This window comes from Nomascus leucogenys, chromosome 15 (assembly GCF_006542625.1).
Source record: "Nomascus leucogenys isolate Asia chromosome 15, Asia_NLE_v1, whole genome shotgun sequence".
NCBI classification, from domain to species: domain Eukaryota; kingdom Metazoa; phylum Chordata; class Mammalia; order Primates; family Hylobatidae; genus Nomascus; species Nomascus leucogenys.
Genome location: NC_044395.1, coordinates 15,483,288 through 15,503,541, shown reverse-complemented (window position 1 = coordinate 15,503,541; position 20,254 = coordinate 15,483,288). Strand labels below are relative to the sequence as shown.

Here is a 20,254-nt window from a genome sequence, read left to right as displayed (position 1 = left end):
GGAAAGGAGGCATGCTAGCTCTGGAACACACACTGAATGGGCCTGGAGCCAGCCCATGTTGGGCCTTGACTATTGGAGGCTGCTCTTCTTGCACCTGTGGCTGCCTGGTAGGGAAGCAGCCAGAGTTGCTGTCATTTTGGAAATTGAAGACAGCCTTCAGGACAGACAGCTGGTGAAAAAGAATACAGCCTTCGGTTGCCCAGATGAGCAGTGACCCCCACTCAGCCTTGGCTAATGCTTTTTTATTGCAACTTACATTTGTCTTTTTCCTTATTCGTAGAAGGCAAAGTTTAATATCTTCTCTGGTCCCCTCAGAATTAAAACAGACGATTACATGTGCACAAACATGTTGCTTAGTGTAAAGCATGATGCAGATGTTTATAATTGCAGTGGTTATTGTTCATAGAACAGGTGGATGGTATATTTAGGAGGTTGGTTTTATTGTGATAAGGAGGAGGCTATATCTTAAAAACCTTGAACCTGTAAAACCCAGCCTTGTGACTGAAGAGCACATGTACCCAATTTACAGGAAGCCAATAATAACATCTTGATATTCGCACATTTTTATTGCTGTCGTTAAATGAGGATTTCCCCAGATTTGCAAATGTTTGCTTTCCTATTTCTTCTAGATGTCACTGAAGGTTCCCAAGTTCCCGAGAGGCCTCCTAAACCATTCCCTCGGAGAATCAACTCTGAACGGAAAGCTGGCAGCTGTCAGCAAGGTAGTGGTCCTGCCGCCTCTGCTGCTACCGCCTCGCCTCAGCTCTCCAGTGAGATCGAGAACCTCATGAGTCAGGGGTACTCCTACCAGGACATCCAGAAAGCTTTGGTCATTGCCCAGAACAACATCGAGATGGCCAAAAACATCCTCCGGGAATTTGTTTCCATTTCTTCTCCTGCCCATGTAGCTACCTAGCACACCACCTCCCTGCTGCAGGTTTAGAGGACCAGTGAGTTGGGAGTTATTACTCAAGTGGCACCTAGAAGGGCAGGAGTTCCTTTGGTGACTTCACAGTGAAATCTTGCCTTCTCTGTGGGATATCACATCAGTGGTTCCAAGATTTCAAAGTGGTGAAATGAAAATGGAGCAGCTAGTATGTTTTATTATTTTATGGGTCTTGAGAGTGCATTTGAAGGTGTCCTTCAGTTCCCACGTAGAGAGTGTGGATTTTATTACATGATAACCTACCTGGGGAACAGTCCAGAAAGCTGTAGAACAAGTATTTTGCTGGAAATCCTAATTGAGGACTTAAGACTTCCTGGGTTAAGGATGTGGCTGTGTGTGTGTCTGTCTGCCTGTGGTTGTGTGTGTCCTTGTGATTATAAGATTAACCTGCTGTGTGTGTTAATTCCAGGCAGGGAATTAACACAAAAGGTTTAGGAAGGAATCTTTTTTAAAGACTTCTATCTACTGTGGTATTATACCCAAGCCTAGTGGGTATTACAACTTCAACACTCCCCTTTGGCTTATATTACCATGAGCATAGCTAAAGTCTTCTATTTTTAGAACACTCTCCGTCTGTTCTTTCCCCATCAACTCCCTCCTCATCCTTCTTGGTGTTCTGTCATGGGCCGTGGGCTTGCTATAGCCAGCCTTACTGAGGCCAAGCAGCTTATGGGATGTTCTTTATTGTGTGTGATGTTATTGGTTTGTTTGGTAGATAAGTGGGAGGAAAAGTACTGTTGCTACACTATTATAGGCATGTTTGATACTAGCAGCTAACACTGGTCACTCCAAAGCACTGTTTCTATAGGAACATTGAATCTATTAAGATGTTTTGATTATCCTAATTACATAATGACTGATTTGAGATAGAGGCCTTTAAATACATTCCATGCCCTCCCCAGAAAATAGTCTGTGGGAGTCAGTTGCCTTGGTGCCAGGTATGTGTTCTGATGTAGGTCATGAGTCTTTCTACTTAATGGGAAGGGAAGAACATTTGTTTCCAGGATGACTTTCTGGCCAGAATACCGGAAAGCTTTTAGGAAGCTTCGTTCACATGCTATTTAAATGCACAAAATAGACAGTAAGGATTTATCTGTTCAGTTTTTCTTCCCAGTGAATTAATTTCAGCTTATATGGGTGTCTTCATTTGACCATAAGGAATATTAGGTTAGATTTTCAGCCGTAGTTTTTTCCTTTGCCCTTTAAGGAGTGGGGATAATGTTCATGGTGGCCCAGCCTCTTGCTGATAGCACCTTCCCTGCATTGCTGCCTTCCGATAATGTGGTTCTTTTCTTGTGCCTGTGGCTTTGGGAATGTAACATCTCTTTCCTCCTTTCCTTCCCTTTTCCTCTTCACCTGAGGTCCTAAATACTCTCTGTAATTACTGTGTTCTTCACGGTAATTAGACATCATTCAGTGAATATATTACTGTAGTCAAAGACAATATGGGCTGGCAGTTTGTGTAATTGCAAGTTCATAAAGAAGATTGAGGGTCCAGTTTGGAGAACCATTAGTCAGTTCCTTTATATGCTGATAAATGATCCCTCGAGTTCAGTTAGTGTTCTGTCCAGAGTGTTTTGCTGACTTTCTTAGCAGTGTATAACCTTTCTTCATGTCAGAAGCAAGCCTGCTCTTTGATAAATCTGTCTTCCTGAAAATCTAAGTCATGCTTTTGTCTTCAGATCTACACAGAAATGACCCTCCTTGGATCAGTTTTCTTTCCAGTCTTATCATCCTTGGAACTAAAACTTGTTCTAACTCGTCTCTTGGCATTCAGCTAATCCTAGATCTTTTGGTTTTATCCTCTGGCCTCAGAGCCATTTATGTTCCCAGAGTAGGGCAGTACAGGATCTTGTGTTGATTTGCTGTGGTTACCCAGTGTCTTCTCTCCATGGCATAAAGCGGCAAAGCCCACCATTAGGTGAGGTGGTCCGGAGTTGAGGTGGAGTAGGGCAGAGGAAAATGGCAGTGAATATCAAACAGTAGACTGCCGTCAACTTCTAACAGCCAGTATGTATACTATTTCATTTTGAGGTAGCGTTCAGTTTTGCATTTTGTTTAAATATTGAAGGCCTAGACAAAGAACTAGAAAAAAAACGGCAGCAGTTTCCAGGCCCATCCATATTGTAATTTTTCTTTATCTGCAGATATTGCCCGTAGTCTGAAGATCTCTTTGGAAGACAAGGCATTGGCTATATATCTTTTGCCTTTTCCATGCATCTAAATCTTCTCTGGAAATTATTTCCCTACTGTGTAGGCTAAGGGCAGTCTCGACTTTTCCTTCTTTGAGTCCTGTGTGGCTCTTTGAATCAGCGTGAACCTGAGGCTCCAGCTCCCTGTGTTGTGCGTGTGCCATCGATGGGCTTGGGTGTGTGTTTGTCACGGGTATCTGCCAGCATTCAAGGTTTTGGATCATTTCATGAGGATCTTTCCTTTGACTGGGTGCTCTGAGGACACACCTGGGTCTGTGCCTTAGATTGCCAGGCAAGATTAAGGAAAGTTTTCATGTGGCTTTTGTTTTGAGGTTATTCTCAAAACCTTAATTTCTTATATTTTCTGTTGACTAAGGCACCAGTAACCAATTCTTCACCCTCCATTTGTATGGCAATTTAAAATTCTTTGGCTTTGCTCTGAATTTAATTAAAACTGCCTTTTATGAACAGACTTCGAGTTTTGCCATTTTTGGCAAGCCCTTCGGCTTCCCCTTGCCCCTTCCTAGTGGCTGATAAAGTAAAAAAAACCCACACCACTTTGTTCTCCTTTTTCTCATATTCATTGGGCTGTTGTATTCAGCCAGTCTCGTGCTTTCCCCGTGTCTTCACAGGTTGCTTTCCAAGCTGCCTTGTTGCGGGGTTGCTGCTCTGCAGCAACCACAACTGGACCTTTCCAGCTGCCCCCATGTTCCTTCCACTAAAGTAGAGGGTTCTTAAAATGGAAAAACTTGTGGGCTCTTCATATACCTCCCTTTAGTTACATAATAGACCAGGCAGCTTCTCATCTCAGCATTTACCTGTTAATATTTTTGCGAATAGTGCTCTCTACCTGTGGGTGGCAGCTCTCTTCCACTTGCTCGTCTCCCTCCAGTCCCACTCTACATAATCTGCCATTCTTCTCGTCCCTTTCTCTTCTTACACAGACCCTCATTACCAGGGCCCAAGATGTGGATAGTACTGTTAGTATTATTTAACTATTTTGTAGATTTAAAAGATTTCTGGTTAAAGGAGGTGGGGGTCACTGTTCATCACTCTTAAAATATGTGTTTTCTCTATAGAAAAGTAAAATGTGCTTATGGTCCCAAACAGTCAACTCACAAATTTTTATAACAAAACTTCCTTGTAAAAACTAGGCACCCCCTATATATTCCCTTTAAGATCTAGTTCTTTTTGTAGGTGTTCAGCAATGGTGATAAAGCAGAATATTCTCCTACCTCACGTCATGAAAGTCAGAAGATTACAGACCGTCTCAAACTATGTCTCTCTTCTTGCCGTTGGCCTTTCTGACTCTGGAATGACCACTGTTCATTGAAAAATAGTTTTCTGACTATTGGCCTGGCTCTAACAATTTGTTTGTTCATCCAGCAAATGTTTATGAGTGATGACCATGTGCCAGAAATGTCAGGTATGTGTCCTTCCCTTGGCACCACATAGTAGTTTACTAATGTTTGGGGGATTGTACTTGGGCTGTCATAGCCTCTGCATTTGACCTTAAAATAGCTCTTCCCAGTAAGATTGTGCAATTTTTATTCACAGCTCTTTCATGTAGACTTACCTTTCATTATAGAGCTATCCTGGTTAATAGCAGGCCAAGATTCTCCCATTATCCGCTGTTGTCTCCTATAGCTTTGATAATGCCTGGGAGATTCCTTGGTGTAAGTCTCACGGATACCCACTGTCTTTATGGTGGAATTTGTTCCAACATAATTAGAATCTGTTTGGTGAGTTGAAAGGTAAGTTGACTGAGAGTTGCACAGTAGGGCATTAAATGTTTAAGCAAAGCATCTGCCCACACTCCCCTTTCCAATCTAGTGCCTTCCTTGAACTTTTTCCTGAGCTGCTACGTCCCTAATCCCCCTTATTGGGAGGATTTTCATATCACCCTTCTGGGACCTGTCACCACATCCTGTACTATTTGGAATTGGTTTTCCAGTCTTTAACAACTGTTGCGGCTAACTCTACGTTTTAGAAGGGCTGGAGGTGTGGGCCCTGTCTTCGGGTCTCAGGACCCAAAGATCCTCTAGTCAGTTGTTGGGTCTTCCAAGAGCCAGACGTTAATACAGATTGAACTCCATCAGTCCCCTAATTGTCAGCCTTTACCTCCCTCCCAGAGCAAGGAGTTCAGGGATTCTAAAGCTTAATGTCCACACATCATTCTACCAGACCTTAGAGCTTTAGAAGCTCAATCTAAAGTACTGTAACTCAGCATAAACTGTTACTATCACTCCTTTGAACTCAGTCTCCATGGAGCAGTCTTTTGTTGGAAATACATAGAACAGCTTAATGCCTAGAGGGTGGTGGATAGTGAAGGACAGTCAAGGTTGTATTTTTGACTGCTTAGGGATCCTTTGGATACAAGAAACAGAAATATTCAAGCAGAAGAAAGGAGGCAGTTGTGAGGATGCAGGGTATTTTGCAGAACCCAGGACAGGAAGTGCCTTTGGTTCCCGGGTGGAGCTGGAACTGCAGAGTTTGGCACCTAGTCCTTTCTCCCGCTTCACAGTCTGCTTATGGTATATGTGGCCCCAAATAGGCACTCCAGTCCTCAAGTCCACACCACCTTCCAACTCTAGGGATCACCATGAACAAATTCTCAATTTCCCATACTTAATTTTGTTTTTTGAGATGGAGTCTTGCTCTGTCGCCCAGGCTGGAGTGCAGTGGTGCAGTCTCAACTCACTGCAACCTCTGCCTCCCAGGTTCAAGCAGTTCTCTGCCTCAACCTCCCGAGTAGCTGGGATTACAGGCGCCTGCCACCATGCCCAGCTAATGTTCAGATTTTTAGTAGAGACAGAGTTTCACCGTCTTGGCTAGGCTGGTCTTGAACTCCTGACCTCGTGATCCACCCGCCTCGGCCTCCCAAAGTGCTAAGATTACAGGCGTGAGCCACCGCGCCCGGCCCATACTTCGTATTCTTAAGAAAAACTACGCTCAGCCCAGCACATTGATCAACTATCTATCCCTGAGCAGTTGGCCTTGCCAGGGAGAGCAGAGATGTGGCAGACTCCTTCAGCTGGAGACAGGGAGCTTCTCAGAAAAGTGAGCAGAGACTCCACAGACACCCTAAAAAGGCTTCTACTCAAGGAGTAAAGCCATACTCTTGCCTTTTTGCTAGTGGAAAGGAAGGCACAGGAGTTTGTCTGAGACATCATAGAAATTCTTAGGTTTAACTTAATTCTGGTCATTGTCTTCTTTATTTCCTGTTTTTCTTCCCTTTGTCAGTCTTGGCATCCAAGATTTCTTACCTCTCTTTGTGGGCCAGCCTGTCCTGTTCCAGAGCTAGCCTGTTCCTGGGTGGCCTTCCTTAGCCTCCATTCAGCCTCAGGTCTTTTGCCTTCTTCCGTGTTTATTTAGAGAGCAGAATCTAATAACGGGTTCCACTGTAGCCACTATCCATGGACTTCTGGGCCCTCTTCAGGTTTGAGTGCTTGAAAATGTTCATTCTCTGGGCTTGTGGCCTGTCTCCTCCACTCTCCTCACCCTCTCGCTCCTTCCTGTGTGAGGGCCGCTCTGCAGTAATGTTCTCAGGCAAGCCTTCCTAGGCACCTCAGAAACTACTTTGCCAGAGTCAGTAAGAATATATAATATTGGAGCAGTTGCCAGGATAGTAATTAAATATAGATTCCAGTTTAGGATAGAGTTTTTACTGAGAGCTCTTTAGACAGTATACCTGTGTCTTCTCTGGCAGTTGCTTTCATTTTAGTCCTATATAAAAGCTTTCCTTTTGTGTTTTTTTTTAAACTATGCTTTTGCTTGCCTGAATCTTTTGATCTTGTATTTGTCTCATCGTAGAGCCTGTCCTGAGTTGTAAGGTATTTCATACTGCCTTACTGAAAAGTTTTTTAAACTACTAGAGTCATTTGATACACACAGAAGTTACCTAATAATCCAAAGATGTCCATCAAGGGAGGAATGGTGGGTCATCAGACTTTGCCTTTGATGTTGTAGTCTAGGCTCCTGAGTTAAGCAGCAGAGGGACAGCAGTGCCATGTGCCTTCACCGTGTCCCAGGAAATCTGGGTTGGTTCCAGTGGGAAATACCAGTGTTTCTTGGTTCTGGAAAGTAGCAAAAGAGTAAGAGATGGGGAAATAGTGATGGGGAGAGCAAGCCCCACATGTCCATGGCGAGTCAGGTGGGGAGCACGGGTGGAAGGGCCGGCTGTTGACAGACAGACTAAGCTGTGTGGCGCTCTTGCCGCCCCTTCCTGGGTACAGAGCTTGAGAAAAATGCAGCCGACCACTCCCTGTGTTTGTACAGAGCAAAGCCCAAAAGCCAACCTCAGATCTCCTGATTTGGCAGCTGAAGAAATCAGCAGAGTCCTGATTGCCTGATTCAGTCCCAAAAATGAATGTCAGGCCCCGCCCCGCCCCCTCCTCACCAACATTGCCTCTCCTACATTCTCCTTCTGCCCCTAAATCAGACAGGAGGCCAGAGAGGACTATTGCTCAATGTGTGCTATGTGCAACTCCTCAGGCCTTGCGCCACCTCCATGCTCAGCCCTGAAGCAGGGTGTCCTGGGTGCCTGTGTGTCAGCTCCCTCCTCTCTACCTACCTCTGACCTTGTTGTGGGTGAGGTAGCCATGCTTATGGCCATCTTAAAACTGGAGAGGCAGAGAACTACTTATGAGTCTGTAGACCACGTGTTGTCTTCCGTGCCCTGTTTCTCCTGCTGTCTGGGTGAGTGAGCCTGCAACGCAATGCCCGTGAGAGTAAATGCCTCCTGACCTACCCTGCTCAGCACTGTTCTGGTGTCTTGGCCTTGAAAGAAAAGCCTGACTTCCTGCTGAAACATGTGGTAGGGGCATGGCAGCTATGAGGCACCTCCTACATCTGTTTTCTGGCTGTGGTGACTTGGGATTTTTAACCTTATATATCTTTTTCCTTCACTCAAAACAAAACAATTTTTAGCACACTGAAAAAAAAAGCCAAATGTTTTGTGCCTTTCTAAGGCAGCACTGTATCCCAGGCTGCATTTTAGGACTTAATATGGAAATACCAGAGTCTGAGCTCCTCTACCTTGAGTTTCATTAGTCCTTAGTGTCTAGGAGACAGGAAAGAATGCTGTCTGTGACTGGAGAGGTGACATGCAGGTGCAGTGTGTCTGGAGTCCCTTTCCCCTGCTGTGAGACTTCAGTGGAGGAGAGAAGCATTGTACCCTGGGATCATTTGGTTGGTTCCAATCACAAGCTTAGCTATCAGGTTGCATGCCTTGTCTCCTGCAAGAGACAGAATGTTCCACAATTCCCAGGTAAACTCTGGACCATTCCAAGTGTCTTAGCCTTCTGATGACATTAATTATACCCAGTTGTGTGGAGGAGTGTAGGATGGACTCTCCTGAGAAGGGGAGGTTGGTGGCTTTGTCTTTTCTTTTTGCTGGATCCTGAACTGGTCTAGACCTCCTGCCCCCAACCCCCAGCCCCCATCAGATGTGGCTGGCCTTTCATTTGAAGGCTTCAGACTTAAAGCATTAAGCAGCTAGTGCCCTCTGCAGGGCCTGGTTTCCCCAGGGAAGGGCAGCAAGGAACACGGACCAGAAGCCTGTCCTCAGTAATGTGACTATAGTGAGCTTTAGCAAAAGTTTTTCTATATAATGACATTTTACTTATCTCTTACCCTTTCCTCAGTTTTCCCCTGCCTTTAACTAATAAAGAAATGGGAGATAGAAATTTTAAAGTCCTCCTTATTCAAGATTTTGAAATTCTTAGCCTGGGGGTGCTGGAGAGAACCTGATACTTTCTCCAGAATGAAGAGTCCCAATTTGTATGTCAGTGTTAAGAAGAAAACAAAACAAACACATAGATGAGATTTTCGTGGACTATTTTAAAAATGTGTCATTAATATAAAAAATTTATATTAGCAGTATTTAATCATTCTCACCTGTAAAGAATAAGAAAAACAGAAGGTAAATATTCTTACAGAGAATAGCAGAGCTTTAAGATTCATTTTCATTTTAAGTCCATTTTATTTTGCCAGTGTATTAATGTTTAGAAGTCTGTTATACTAATGTTATTTATTAATTTTTTTTCATTTCCATACACAGTTAACTAAAGAGCTTTTTCAAGCACCCATGTCTGTAAAAAAATATTTTTAAATAAAGTTTCTTTTGTTGTAGCAGACTTGAGTTCTTGCTCATTCAGGGGTTTGGGAGGCAATACTCGAGTTGCCGTAGGACCAAATGCCAAGGCCCCCTTCCTCATGGCGGTGAGCCTGAGCTGCTGTCTGTCTCGAGGGCAGTTCCAAGTGGCAGGAAAGCATAGGAAGGGGACACAGCTCCTCCTAACAGCCTGCCAGGCCCTTCGTGCTGCCTCATCAGGACAGTTTGGCTGCTGAAAAGTAGGGTGACTGTCCGTTCTGTGGTAGAACTTGAACCATTTGCTCAGAAGCAGAGGTAATTACCCCTGATCTCTGCTGCCAACTGGAAATGGTTTTGTGTGACTTTTGGTTGTAGTTTCAGAGGCCCTGAGGTTCCTGTGGTACCCATGATGAATAAAAAGCAATGTAAGATTTCTGGGACAATTAAGCTTTATTTTTCATATATATATATCCATATATAAAGGAAACAATTTGCAAATTTACACACCTGACAAAACCATATATACACACATATGTATGCATACACACAGACACAGACACACACCGGAAGCTCTAGCCAGGCCCCTGTTTTCCATCCCTAAGTACCATTCTCTCATTTGGGCCCTTCTAGGGTTGGGGCCCCTGAGCTTGGTTTGTAGAAGTTTGGTGCTAATATAACCATAGCTTTAATTCTCCATGAAGGACAGTGTAGACCTCATCTTTCTTTGTCCACTCCCCCCTGCCTTTCAGTCTTAGGTGATCCATCAAGAGGGCCATGGGAGCCAAGTGAACACGAGGGATTGAGGCTAATTCACCTGAACTCAAAAACAGTACCCAGCTTCCTCATTGCAGGCACATATCTTTTTTTTTTTTTTCCCCCGAGACGGAGTCTGGCTCTGTCACCCAGGCTGGAGTGTAGTGGCACGTTCTCGGCTCACTGCAAGCTCCACCTCCTGGATTCACACCATTCTCCTGCCTCAGCCTTCCGAGTAGCTGGGACTACAGGCACCAACCACTATGCCCGGCTAATTTTTTTTGTATTTTTAGTAGAGACGGGGTTTTACCGTGTTAGCCAGGATGGTCTTGATGTCCTGACCTTGTAATCCGCCCGCCTCGGCCTCCCAAAGTGCTGGGATTATAGGCATGAGCCACCGCGCCCAGCCCCGGCACGTATCTTTTAAGGAATGACACCAGTTCCTGGCTTCTGACCAAAGAAAAAATGTCACAGGAGACTTTGAAGAGGCAGACAGGAGGGTGGTGGCAGCAACACTGCAGCTGCTTCTGGATGCTGCTGGGGTGCTCTCCGGAGCCGGTGTGAACAGCACACTTCAACATGAGCAGGCGCCTGGCTCCGGTGCGTCCTCACTTCAGTGGTGCACATGGATGATGGAAGCCAGCCTTTGGGGCAGGAAACCAGCTCAGAGAGGCTACCCAGCTCAGCTGCTGGCAGGAGCCAGGTATTTACAGCTATAATGTGTGTAAAGAAAAAACACGTTCTGCAAGAAACTCTCCTACCCACTCGGGAGACTGGGGTTCCTTGCTTGGGATGAGCTTCACTCAACGTGGAGATGGTAGTGGACTGGTCCCTGAAAACCGGGCCTTCCAGGGCCAAGTGAAGTCCTCAGGACAGCTCTGGTCCCAACCCAGTGGCCCTCTGAAAGGGGGTGTGCAGGCGAGGGGAGCAGGAGGCTTCTCTCTAGTCCCTTTGGAGGCTTTGGCTGAGAGAAGAGCGAGCAGGGAGCCGGGAATGGTCCAGGCAGGGAAGGGAGCTGAAGTGATTCGGGGCTAATGCCTCAGATCGATGTATTTCTCTCCCTAAAAGTGGGAAGAGGAGAAGAGGGGAACACGGAGACGGTGCTGAGTTGAAGGTATGAGCACTGAGAGGAAGGAGAGATGGAAGCAGAAGCCGATGAACTTGGTGCAGCAGCCTTGGGGAGGAAGCGAGGATGGGCATGGCAGGCCAGGGAAGGAGGGCGGCCCCCGTCTGACTGCACTGGTGAAATGGCCACACCCAGAGCCACGGGCATTGGTTAGGAAAAGGTGATGGGACAGGGTCTTTCTCAGTCTTCCTCCAAGCTCCCTCGGCCACTTGCTTGGCCCTGTCATCTGTGAGTAGTGTTAAGAAGGCAAGATGGGGCCTGCTCCCTATCTCCGACAAAGAGGGATGAAGGATAGAGAGTTAGAACCGTTAGTCCCTACTGCCCCCGGTCCCTGAGGATGTGGCAGGCTCTGGCCACAGGAACTGCCTCCTACCTGGTCTCCCGGAGCCCTCTTGTCACCGCTGCTGCCCTGCAGGAGGCCCATCTCTTCTGGGAGCTTATCTGACTTAACTTCAACTACAAATTCGCTCTTACGAGACGGGGGCAGCGTGCTGGGAGGAGGGAGGGAGGTGAGAGGTTGGTACCTCAGGGCCACAGGAAGGGAAGGGCCTGCTGTGAAGGATGTGGAATGGAAGAGGGCTCCTTGCTCCAGGGCCAGCCCAGGGCAGGGAAGCAGGTCATGAGACCGTGTGGCTGATGGAAGCTGGGCAGTGGGCAGTGGAGCGGGAAGCACCCTGGCCCAGGGCCTCACTCCTGCTCTGGAGGGGCAGGCGGGTGCTGGGCAGGCAGCAGGATGGGCAGCAAAACGGGCCGGGGCGGAGGGGCCGGTGTTGGGCTTACATCTCCTGCTTGCCTGAGCGCCCGCACGGCAGCTTGCCCTTCTTATAGAGGAAATACAGGACGGCGCCCAGCACCGCCAGGACCAGGATGCACACAATCACAGCCACGATGACCACGCCCTGGCTCTCTGGCTCTGGCAGCTTTCTCTCTGCGCCACAAAGACACTCCTCGTCACTCCCTGCCCCAGGCCACCTCGTCACCATTGTTGCCCCAGCCAGTCCAGGGCCGACAAGATGGGGCTGCTACTCACCTTTCTGGACAGGACTCTCTGGGGAGGGACAGGGCAGAAAGGATGCCCTGGCACAGCCCTGTTCTCTTGCCAGGCCTGGCTTACCTGTGGAGGTGCTGTTTGCTCTGGTATGAGGACTGGCAGTGGAAGTGCTGAGGCCAGTGGTTGTGTTGGAGTCTGGTGTGAGGGTGGTTAAATTGACTAGGAGGCAGAGGGAGGGGTGTTAGGAGAAGCGCAAAGTTACTGCCCGTGCCTGGGCCTGCCCCTGCCATCCCCTGCAGGGATGCAGCCCTCACCCAGCTCCAGGAAGAGGACACTGGTGTTTTTGCCCAGGTCGTTGGAGGCCGTGCATTCAACACCTGTCTCCAACAGCTCTGGGGTCACGAGGACATTCAGGGTGCTCAGGACTCGCTGTGGATCTTGGTCTTGTTCACTTGCCTGCGAGGAAAGGAAGGAGGCAGCTCAGGGGATGGGGAGGATCTCTGGTTCTGGCCTCAAAGCCCAGGCAGGGATTAGGAGAGTGTGGCAGATGAGACACCTGCTCACCGTGCCGTTGACGTTCCAGGAGATGGTGGGCCGGGGGTGCCCTGACGCTTCACAAGACAGATTCAACACCATATTCTCTTTCACCCACACCTTCCTCTCCTTGAATGCCATCCAAGGGGGGCCTTGGGGAGGTAGGGAGAGGTGAGGCGGCAAGCCCAGCTAGCCTGCCTCCCCCTCCGCACCAGAGCTCCCCAGGGCAGCAGGTGGCTTTTTGTCAAAGATCTTAAAATTGGGGTGACCTGGTCTCTACCCAGAGGGAGGGCCTCACCAAAAATGGCCACGCTGACCCGCTGTGTGCGGTTCAGGCCGGGTATGCTGGGCACAGACGCCACGCAGCAATAGCCGCCTCCTGCCTCCCGTTTCAGGTGGTGCAACTGGAGCACAGGCCCTCTTGCCAGCACCTGGCCTGTCTGGGATGAGAGATGGGTCAGAGGGTCTGGGAAAGAGCACATCCTTGTCACCCCCAGCCCCACCCACCCCATCAGCCCCTTGCCCCAGACCCGCCTGGGTACCTCTTCTCTCAGCCACTGGAACTCGAGGTCCTGGCTACTCTCTGCCTCACAGGTCAGGGTGAGGCTGCTGCCTTCCTGTTTTTCAGGGGCTGCGGGACTCACTCGGACGTCAGACACATCTGGGGGTACAGCAATCATGTCACACAGGGCAGGGTGGGGCCAGTTCCCTATTGCCCCAGCCCCCTGTCCTGGGTCCCCAGCCTCTCACAGTTCACCAGTAGTTCCTGTGGTTCACTCGGCAGCGATATCATGGTGTCCAAGTCCAGGCCCTGACATTCATAGAGCCCACTGTGTTCCTTCCGGGCAGGCTCCAGCACCAGGACCCCATTGTCGTTGGTTGTCTCTTCCTCTGCTTCCCTGGTGCTGGGGTTCTAGCGAGGATTGGGGAGGTGAGCAGAGTGCACCTCCCGCCACTCCACCTGGGTCTTCGCTGGCATCCCCACCTGCACCCACCACAACGCCCCCACACCTGCTTGCTGATGCTGAAGTGTGGTGGAGGGTTGCCATCAGCCAGACACCTGATTTCCACGCGGTCCCCTTCCTTCAGCATTCCCACGGGCTCCACTTCCAACCACACTTTTTCTGTTGGGTCTGCATAGGCAAAGGGGGTAGCTCTTGGCCCATGAGTCAACCCTGGGCTGGATAGAGAGGGGCCAGCAGGAGTTTCCAGCAGCCCCAGCCCCAGTAAGCAGAGAGTCAGGGTAGTACTCACAGAAAACAGGGACGGTGACTTCCCTGGACTCCTTCATGTGGTTCCCACTGGGCAGCCGGTAGTTGAGCTCACAGTAAAACTGGGCATCTTTGTCTTCTTTAACCAGCTGTGCCTTCAGAATACTCTGCAAGGTGTACAAACCACTCGACTCCACAGTCTGGGATGACTGAATGTGGACCCCTGGGCAGGGAGGAAGGGGAGGAAGACTCAGCCTCAGCCCCACCTCCAACCCCACCCTAGGGTTGTCCACCGGGGTTGGCAGGGGACCATCTAAAGAGTCCTCTGTCCCCTGTAGAGGGCCAGGTACAAATGCAAGCTGGAAACCCTTCAACCCAGCACTTTTACTGCTCAGGGTCAACCCTAGAAAAACATTTACATGTCTGCTCATATCCAAGGGTGTGTGCAAAGAAAGCTGCAATGATAAAAACGAGCAGCTGTCTAGATGTCCACTAACTGGGGAATGGTGAACTCGACTACCTGCCATGCATAGTATGGAAAACTTGGCAGTAAGCAAAACGATCAGTTGATCTAAATAGAGTGACCCAGAAATATTGTATAAAAGAAATTGTCTAACAATGTATACCATACACCACCACTTAGATCAGGGTTTCTCAGTACTACTGATAATTTTTTTTTTTTTTCAGCTCTTGTTGCCCAGGCTGGAGTGCAACAGTGCAATCTCGGCTCACTGCAACCTCCGCCTGCCTCCCGGGTTCAAGTGATTCTCCTGCCTCAGCCTCCTGAGTAGCTGGGATTACAGGCAGGCGCCACCATGCCTGGCTAATTTTGTATTTTCAGTAAAGATGGGGTTTCTCCGTGTTGGACAGGCTGGTCTTGAACTCCCGACCTCAGGTGATCCGCCCGCCTTGGCCTCCAAAAGTGCTGGGATTACAGGCGAAAGCCCAGCCAGCACTACTGCTGTTTTAGGCCACGTTGATTCTTTCTGTGCCCTGTAGGATGTTAGCAACATCCTTGGTCTCTCTACCTACTAGATGGCAGTAGCACCCCTTCTATGTGTGACAACCAAAAATATCTCCAGACATTGCCAAATATCTCCTAGGAGGAGGGGGTACAAAATCACCCCTGGTTAAGAATGACTGATTTAGATAATAAAAAACAAAAGCCTATATCATTCTAGAAATGTTCCTATATATGAGCAAATACATAGAAATAGGCTTGAAAGAACACACCCTGATAGCAGAGATTATTTCTGGGAGGGGGGGTCTCAGGCAAGAAGAAACTTCTAGATTTTTTGTCAGTTTAAATTCTCATGAAAATATTTTCAAGCACCATTTGTATAATTTTCTTAAGTTAAAAGCTTAAAGAAAACGTAAGGCAGTTCCTGTGTAGTACCATAGGGACAGCTCTTAAGAGATGGGTTCTCGCTCTGTCACCCAGGCTGGAGTGTGGTGGTGCAATCCTAGCTCACTGCAGCCTCTATTTCCTGGGCTCATATGATCCTCCTGCCTCAGCCTCCCGAGTATCTGGGACCACAGGCACACACCACCATGCCTGGCTAATTTTTTTATTTTCTGTAGAGACAGGGTCACCCTATGTTGTCCAAGGTGGTCTTGAACTCCTGGCCTCCAGAGATCCTCCTGCCTTGGCCTCCCAAAGCACTGAGATTACAGGTGTGAGCTACCACACCTGGCCCAAGGGTGGCTTTTGGGAGAAAAGGCTACTCACGGTTCTTTTCCTCCTTCAGAGGCCGGCCATTCTTGTACCAGATGACTTGAGGAATGGGGTACCCGTTCCTCCCTACACAGGTAGCAACCTAAAGAGCACAGGGTGTGAGTCTCCCTGCGTCCGAGCTCCCTGCAAGCCCCATCTCAGCAGCTGTGCACCAGCTGCCCAGTCCACCTGCCACACATCTCACCTCCTCAGGCTCCTTACTGTTCACAGGGATGCCCTGGGCGTTGACCTGGATGTTTGGCTCCTCCGGTGCTTCTATAAGAAAATAGAAATGAGGGGGACATCTGACCACGTCGCACCACCCTCACTACCCAACTGGCAGACACGGGGACACGCACTGTAGACGCGGAGCTGGATGCGGTACTCCTGGGACCGAGGGCGCTTGCCCTGGCACAAGAAGATGCGCTCGTCGTGGGGGGTGACTTGAGTCAGGGCCAGAGTAGCCCCTCTGTCCTGGAGGCTGAGCCGCTGCTGGTACTCCCCAGGTTCGCTCTGGCCCTGGCCCTGGCGCACACGGAAGATGAGTATCCGCTTCTCCTTGTGGACCTAATGGGAGGAGACACAGAGGAGGAGAAGGGTCCTGGGCTACCAGAGGGGCAGAGTCTCCCTCCCCCGGCTGCTCTTGCAGGAGCCCAAGCACTCACAGTAAACCAGTCGACATGGCCGAGGTTGCCTTGGGACTGGGAGAGGCCGCACTTCAGAAGGGCTGTGCTGCCCACTTCCACCTCCACCAGCTCAGGCGCAGGCTGCTCAGCCTCTCCGGGCACACCTGGGGGAGGGAGGCGGGGCCCCCGCAGCTGTGTCAGCTCAGGCTGCTGTCCGCCCCTCCCCTCGCAGCGCGGCTGCAGCTGTTTTTCCTGCCACTCAGAGGGTCTGTAGAGGGCCCTGTCCTCTGAACGCTCGACCCCCTGACCCGCGCCCCACCTGGGCCAGCCCTCTCCCCGTCCAGGAGACCCCAGGTCCTTGGAGCCGAGCAGAGATTGAGCAGAGACTGAGCACCGAACAGCTTCAGCTGAGGCTGGTAGAGGGGCAGAGAGGGGCAACCTAGGCTCGGGGCCAAGAGGAAGGCCCCTTTCCTTCCAGGCCCCCTCCTCTCCGGGTGAGCTCAGAGTGTGGGAATGCAAGGCATGTGCCAGGCTGGGGCACACAGGCCCTTTTGTGTCACCACCGCCAGGGGAAGACACCACTGCTCTACCCTCTGCCCTCCAAAATCCCTGCCCTAACTCCCCACAAGACCCAGAGGCCTAACTCTGGAGGAAGTTCCCGTCTCATGCTCCCTCAACAGCACCTCCATGAACACTCCGCATACACCCGCGGACCCCACCCTGGGAAGCTGGTAAGGATGGAGAGGTCAGAGTCTCCCCCAGGAGTCAGGGCAAGGGCCAGGCAGTGGGCAGGAGTGACGTCAGTGGTGCCAGCGTGCTGCCAGCCCTGTGAGGAGGTGATGTCACTCGACACCATCTGCCTGGGCTCTGGGATGCCTGGGTTGTTGCCTTGGCTCTCGGACAAGGAGGGCAGGTGGAAGGTGGGGTCTCCAACCCAGAGCCTCAGACCCCTGACTCCTCCCAGAGCTAGAAGAGCAGGGCAGGGTGGAGCTGGACCGGCTGCAACTGTGGAGCCCGATTTAGCCCTTTCCCCGAAATAAAGTCAGCTTGGGAGGCAGTAGCCTGGAATACCCCAGGGACATGGTTGGCGCTGGGCATGAGGCCAGCGAGCTGGGTATTGCCTAGCCCTCCCCTTCCCCAGCCGGACAGCGGCTGGGACGGCGGAATGAGAGCCAAGAGAAACACGCGACACCGCTGCGGGCCATACAAGGGCAGCGTGGACCCGAGAGCGCCCGGCTACCAGGCGGATCCGGAGAAACGCTCCGAGGTGCCCGGGCGCTCTTCCCACCTGAATGTGGTCCCCAAAAGAAGCCAGCGGGCGCTTCCAGTATGGGAATCCTCCATCCTTCATCTCTGTCCCCTATGATCCCATCACTCGGGGAGGCGCGAGGCGCCTCGCACCGCCCCGCAACCCCTGCCAACGCCCAGCTCGGGCGGGAGCCGCCGAACCTCCCGCTCTCGCTCACCTCCAGCCTGGCGTGATGCCCAGGCAGGAGGGGGAAGGGGTGAGTCGGCGCACCCCCTCCAGCGAAGGAAGCTGCCTTTTCCAGCAACAGGCGGGCGCGGAATTCAGGCTTTGAGGATGCACCCCAGCTGCGCCTCCTGCCCGGCTTCAATTGCGGGCCCCCAGAGTGAGCACCTCAGGGACGACCCACCCCCCAGCACCCCGAAAGGCTGGGCTCCACCCCTTCTCGCTCCCAGAAGCAGCCTCCTCTCCGCCTTCCCAGTGCTGCTCCCGGGATACTCTAGAATCCCGGCTGCAAACTGGCTGCAAAGAAGAGTTGCTCGCGCGCAAGGCGCCCGGGGGTCGGGGACCCAGGGAGGAGGCGCGTCCTCCCGGGCGCAACGCCCCGACCCCGCCGCGCCGCTGGCTCTGCTCCCTGGCACGCTCCACCGTAGACCCCTAGCCGGGGCGCGGCCCCCCTGCGAACTCACTCACCCGCGACGAGAGGACAGCAGCAGCAGGCGGCGAGCAAGAAGGCGCAGACCAGCCTGGGAAGCCCCATGCTTCCCGGCCGGAGGGCGAGAGCCAAGTGAGCAGCTCGAGGCTGCCGGGGGCTGACGTCAGGGGGGCGGGGGAGGGGGCCCGGAGCGCCCGGGCCCGCCCCGCCCCGCGCAGCCCCCAGCCCCCGCCCCGCGCGCCGCAGCCCTAGGGGGCGGGCCCCGGCGCCGCCAGCCCGGGAGCTGCGCCTAGGAGCGCTGCCGGAGGTAGGCCAGAGCCGGACTCCCAGGCTCCTGGCTTGGGAAGGCTGAGGAGGTAGTGACAGGTGTCTCCGGGTCTGACTGGCCGAGGTGGCAGCGAGGAGAAGCTGTCCCGGATGCCCGGAGTCGACCCGGGTCGAAGCCAGCCAGGCTCACCCCTCTCAGCCCCTGCCAGCCAATGTAGCCCCTGGGGAACCTCCTGGGGGAGGAGCAGTAGCGGACCTGGTCCTTGGTGTCCCCAAGGGGCCTCCCACTTGGGCTCCCCTCCCCTGCCACAGAGAATTCAGGCCGGCCTCTATGGCTTCCCAGAACGATTGCACCACTGCCGCTGCCGCCGGCCTGGCACTGCCTCAGCCTCACAGTGCTGGCAGCTTTAGGAGAAGAACCCTGCGCCAGTCCCACAGACCCAGAGGTACCTGTATGGGGAGTGGAGACGGTGCCTTCTGGGCTGTCCCTTCAAACCCAAGCTCCTGCAGGTGTAGCCTTTGACCAGAGAAAGGAAGGAGGGGCCTGAATTCACAGGCCCAAGGTGTTCACACTTGTCCAGACCTGGGCCTTGAGAATCATGTTTCTTCCCTCTTCACTCTGGAGCCTACCCTGGGACTCAGTTTCCCCTCACCTAAGAGAAAGAAACAGGGAGAAGAAAGAGTTAATGGGCGAGGGTCCCCAGCCTGACCCTGCAAACCTGTTGCTGTTCCTGATGATTGAAAGGATCCCGGCAGCGCTGATCTTCCCCCACCCCATGTCTTCCCCAGCCCTATTGATTGTGGGTCCACAGCTGAGGGAAGAATCAAATCAGCCCTGCGTGGGTGGGGAGCTCTGCAGCTACCCTTCTCCCAAAAACGCCGGCTTCTTCCTGGCTCTTCTGGCCTCTTGAACTAAGGCTCTAGAGAGGGGGAGGGGCTCTTGCCTCACTCTGACCCCAGCAGCCTGGCCTCAGAAAAGGGGTCCACATCTGCTGGTGTGCCTTCACCAGGGAGTGCCAAATAGGGGCCTGGATTTGGGTAGAGGTCTGTTGCCCAGCGGGGCCACCCCTCTGCTAGCTAGGGGAGATGGAGGGTGAGCCAGCAAACCCCGGAGATGGCCAGGTGACTTGAGAGCATGCTCCGGGGTGGCGTTTTGATGACGCAGAGATGACTGGCAAACCACACCAGCCTTGTCTTTCAGAGCCTTGCCGACCCCTCTTCCAATGCCATTAGTCTCTAGCCAGAGGCTGTGCAGAGCCCAGGCCCACCAGGCCAGGGGCCTGGAGCCTGGAGCCTGCAGGGAGAACAAGAGGAGGACCCTGGCTCCCCCCTCCAGAGTGAATGTATGGACTGGCCCCAGGCCCAGAGCTGAAGAGATGAGAATGTTTTGTCTGCTGGGCTGGAGTGGGAATGGCTGAAGGATGCCGTTTGCCCTGGCAGGCCCGGCTGGGCATGGAGCTGGCTTCCCTGCCCAACCCCCTTCCTTCACTTAACACCATTAACTAATCATTCGCCTCTCTGGCTTGAAAACAAAGCCAGCTAACCACCAAGGACAGTCAGTTCTGAATTCTTCCGCTGGAGGAGAGTGAAGCCAGGTGGGGGTGGAGGATTCGTCTCTGCGGTGAAAGGGAAATGAGGTTAGAGCCTAGAGCCTAGGGTGACGTCCCTTCCCCTGCATGGCCCCACCAAACAAGCACAGAAGACTGTCCTTTAAGGAAGCCAGTAGCCTGGGGCTGTCTAGGCTGCTCCGGAGTGGGTTGTAGCCTCAGGGGACAGACAGCTTTGGGATGGTTTCATGAGGTGGGCACTTTGGAATTCCAAACTAAAGAGGGGTTAGGACCTCGGAGAGGACTCAGGAGTGGAGGCAGGGAGCAGGGTGGAGGGAGCAGAAGGTGAAGG

General features: G+C 51.7%; 2 protein-coding genes across 4 annotated transcripts in view; one reads left to right on the top strand and one right to left on the bottom strand.

Annotated features, from left to right (window-relative positions):
- Positions 1-9,275, top strand: part of CBL (Cbl proto-oncogene) — a 104,184-nt gene extending 94,909 nt beyond the window's left edge. Inside the window, exon 16 of the mRNA XM_030828834.1 lies at positions 630-9,275. Coding sequence (XP_030684694.1) covers positions 630-916 — 287 coding nt within the window. The 3' untranslated portion in view covers positions 917-9,275. The remainder of the gene's footprint in view (positions 1-629) is intronic.
- Positions 9,276-9,661: 386 nt separating this feature from the next.
- MCAM (melanoma cell adhesion molecule) lies at positions 9,662-18,284 on the bottom strand. 3 transcript variants are annotated; one of them, XR_004033586.1, is made up of 17 exons: positions 18,127-18,270; positions 16,227-16,351; positions 15,921-16,128; positions 15,767-15,837; positions 15,577-15,664; positions 13,891-14,070; positions 13,648-13,769; positions 13,387-13,549; positions 13,179-13,297; positions 12,935-13,076; positions 12,667-12,788; positions 12,417-12,558; positions 12,226-12,321; positions 11,892-12,039; positions 11,485-11,602; positions 10,747-11,046; positions 9,662-10,629 (listed from the first exon to the last, which is right to left on the bottom strand). XR_004033586.1 is itself a non-coding variant. In XM_030828836.1 (16 exons), the coding sequence occupies exons 1-16, from the start codon at positions 18,191-18,193 to the stop codon at positions 11,017-11,019; spliced, it is 1,941 nt and encodes a 646-aa protein (XP_030684696.1). In that variant the 5' UTR covers positions 18,194-18,284; the 3' UTR covers positions 9,662-11,016. The 3 variants fall into 3 exon arrangements, 2 of the variants coding, with proteins under 2 accessions (XP_030684696.1, XP_030684695.1); XM_030828836.1 differs by having other exon boundaries at positions 9,662-11,046; positions 18,127-18,284; XM_030828835.1 differs by lacking the exon at positions 11,485-11,602 and having other exon boundaries at positions 9,662-11,046.
- Between the last annotated feature and the right edge of the window lie 1,970 nt (positions 18,285-20,254).

Bases quoted from the DNA above. Each gene is read 5' to 3' on its own strand.
- MCAM (XM_030828836.1), bottom strand. From the start codon at position 18,193: ATGGGGCTTCCCAGGCTGGTCTGCGCCTTCTTGCTCGCCGCCTGCTGC. The intron at 13,770-13,890 runs GTGAGTACTACC...TTGCCTATGCAG, and splicing joins AGTCACCGTCCCTGTTTTCT to ACCCAACAGAAAAAGTGTGG. The intron at 12,322-12,416 runs GTGAGGGCTGCA...TCTGCCTCCTAG, and splicing joins TGTCCTCTTCCTGGAGCTGG to TCAATTTAACCACCCTCACA.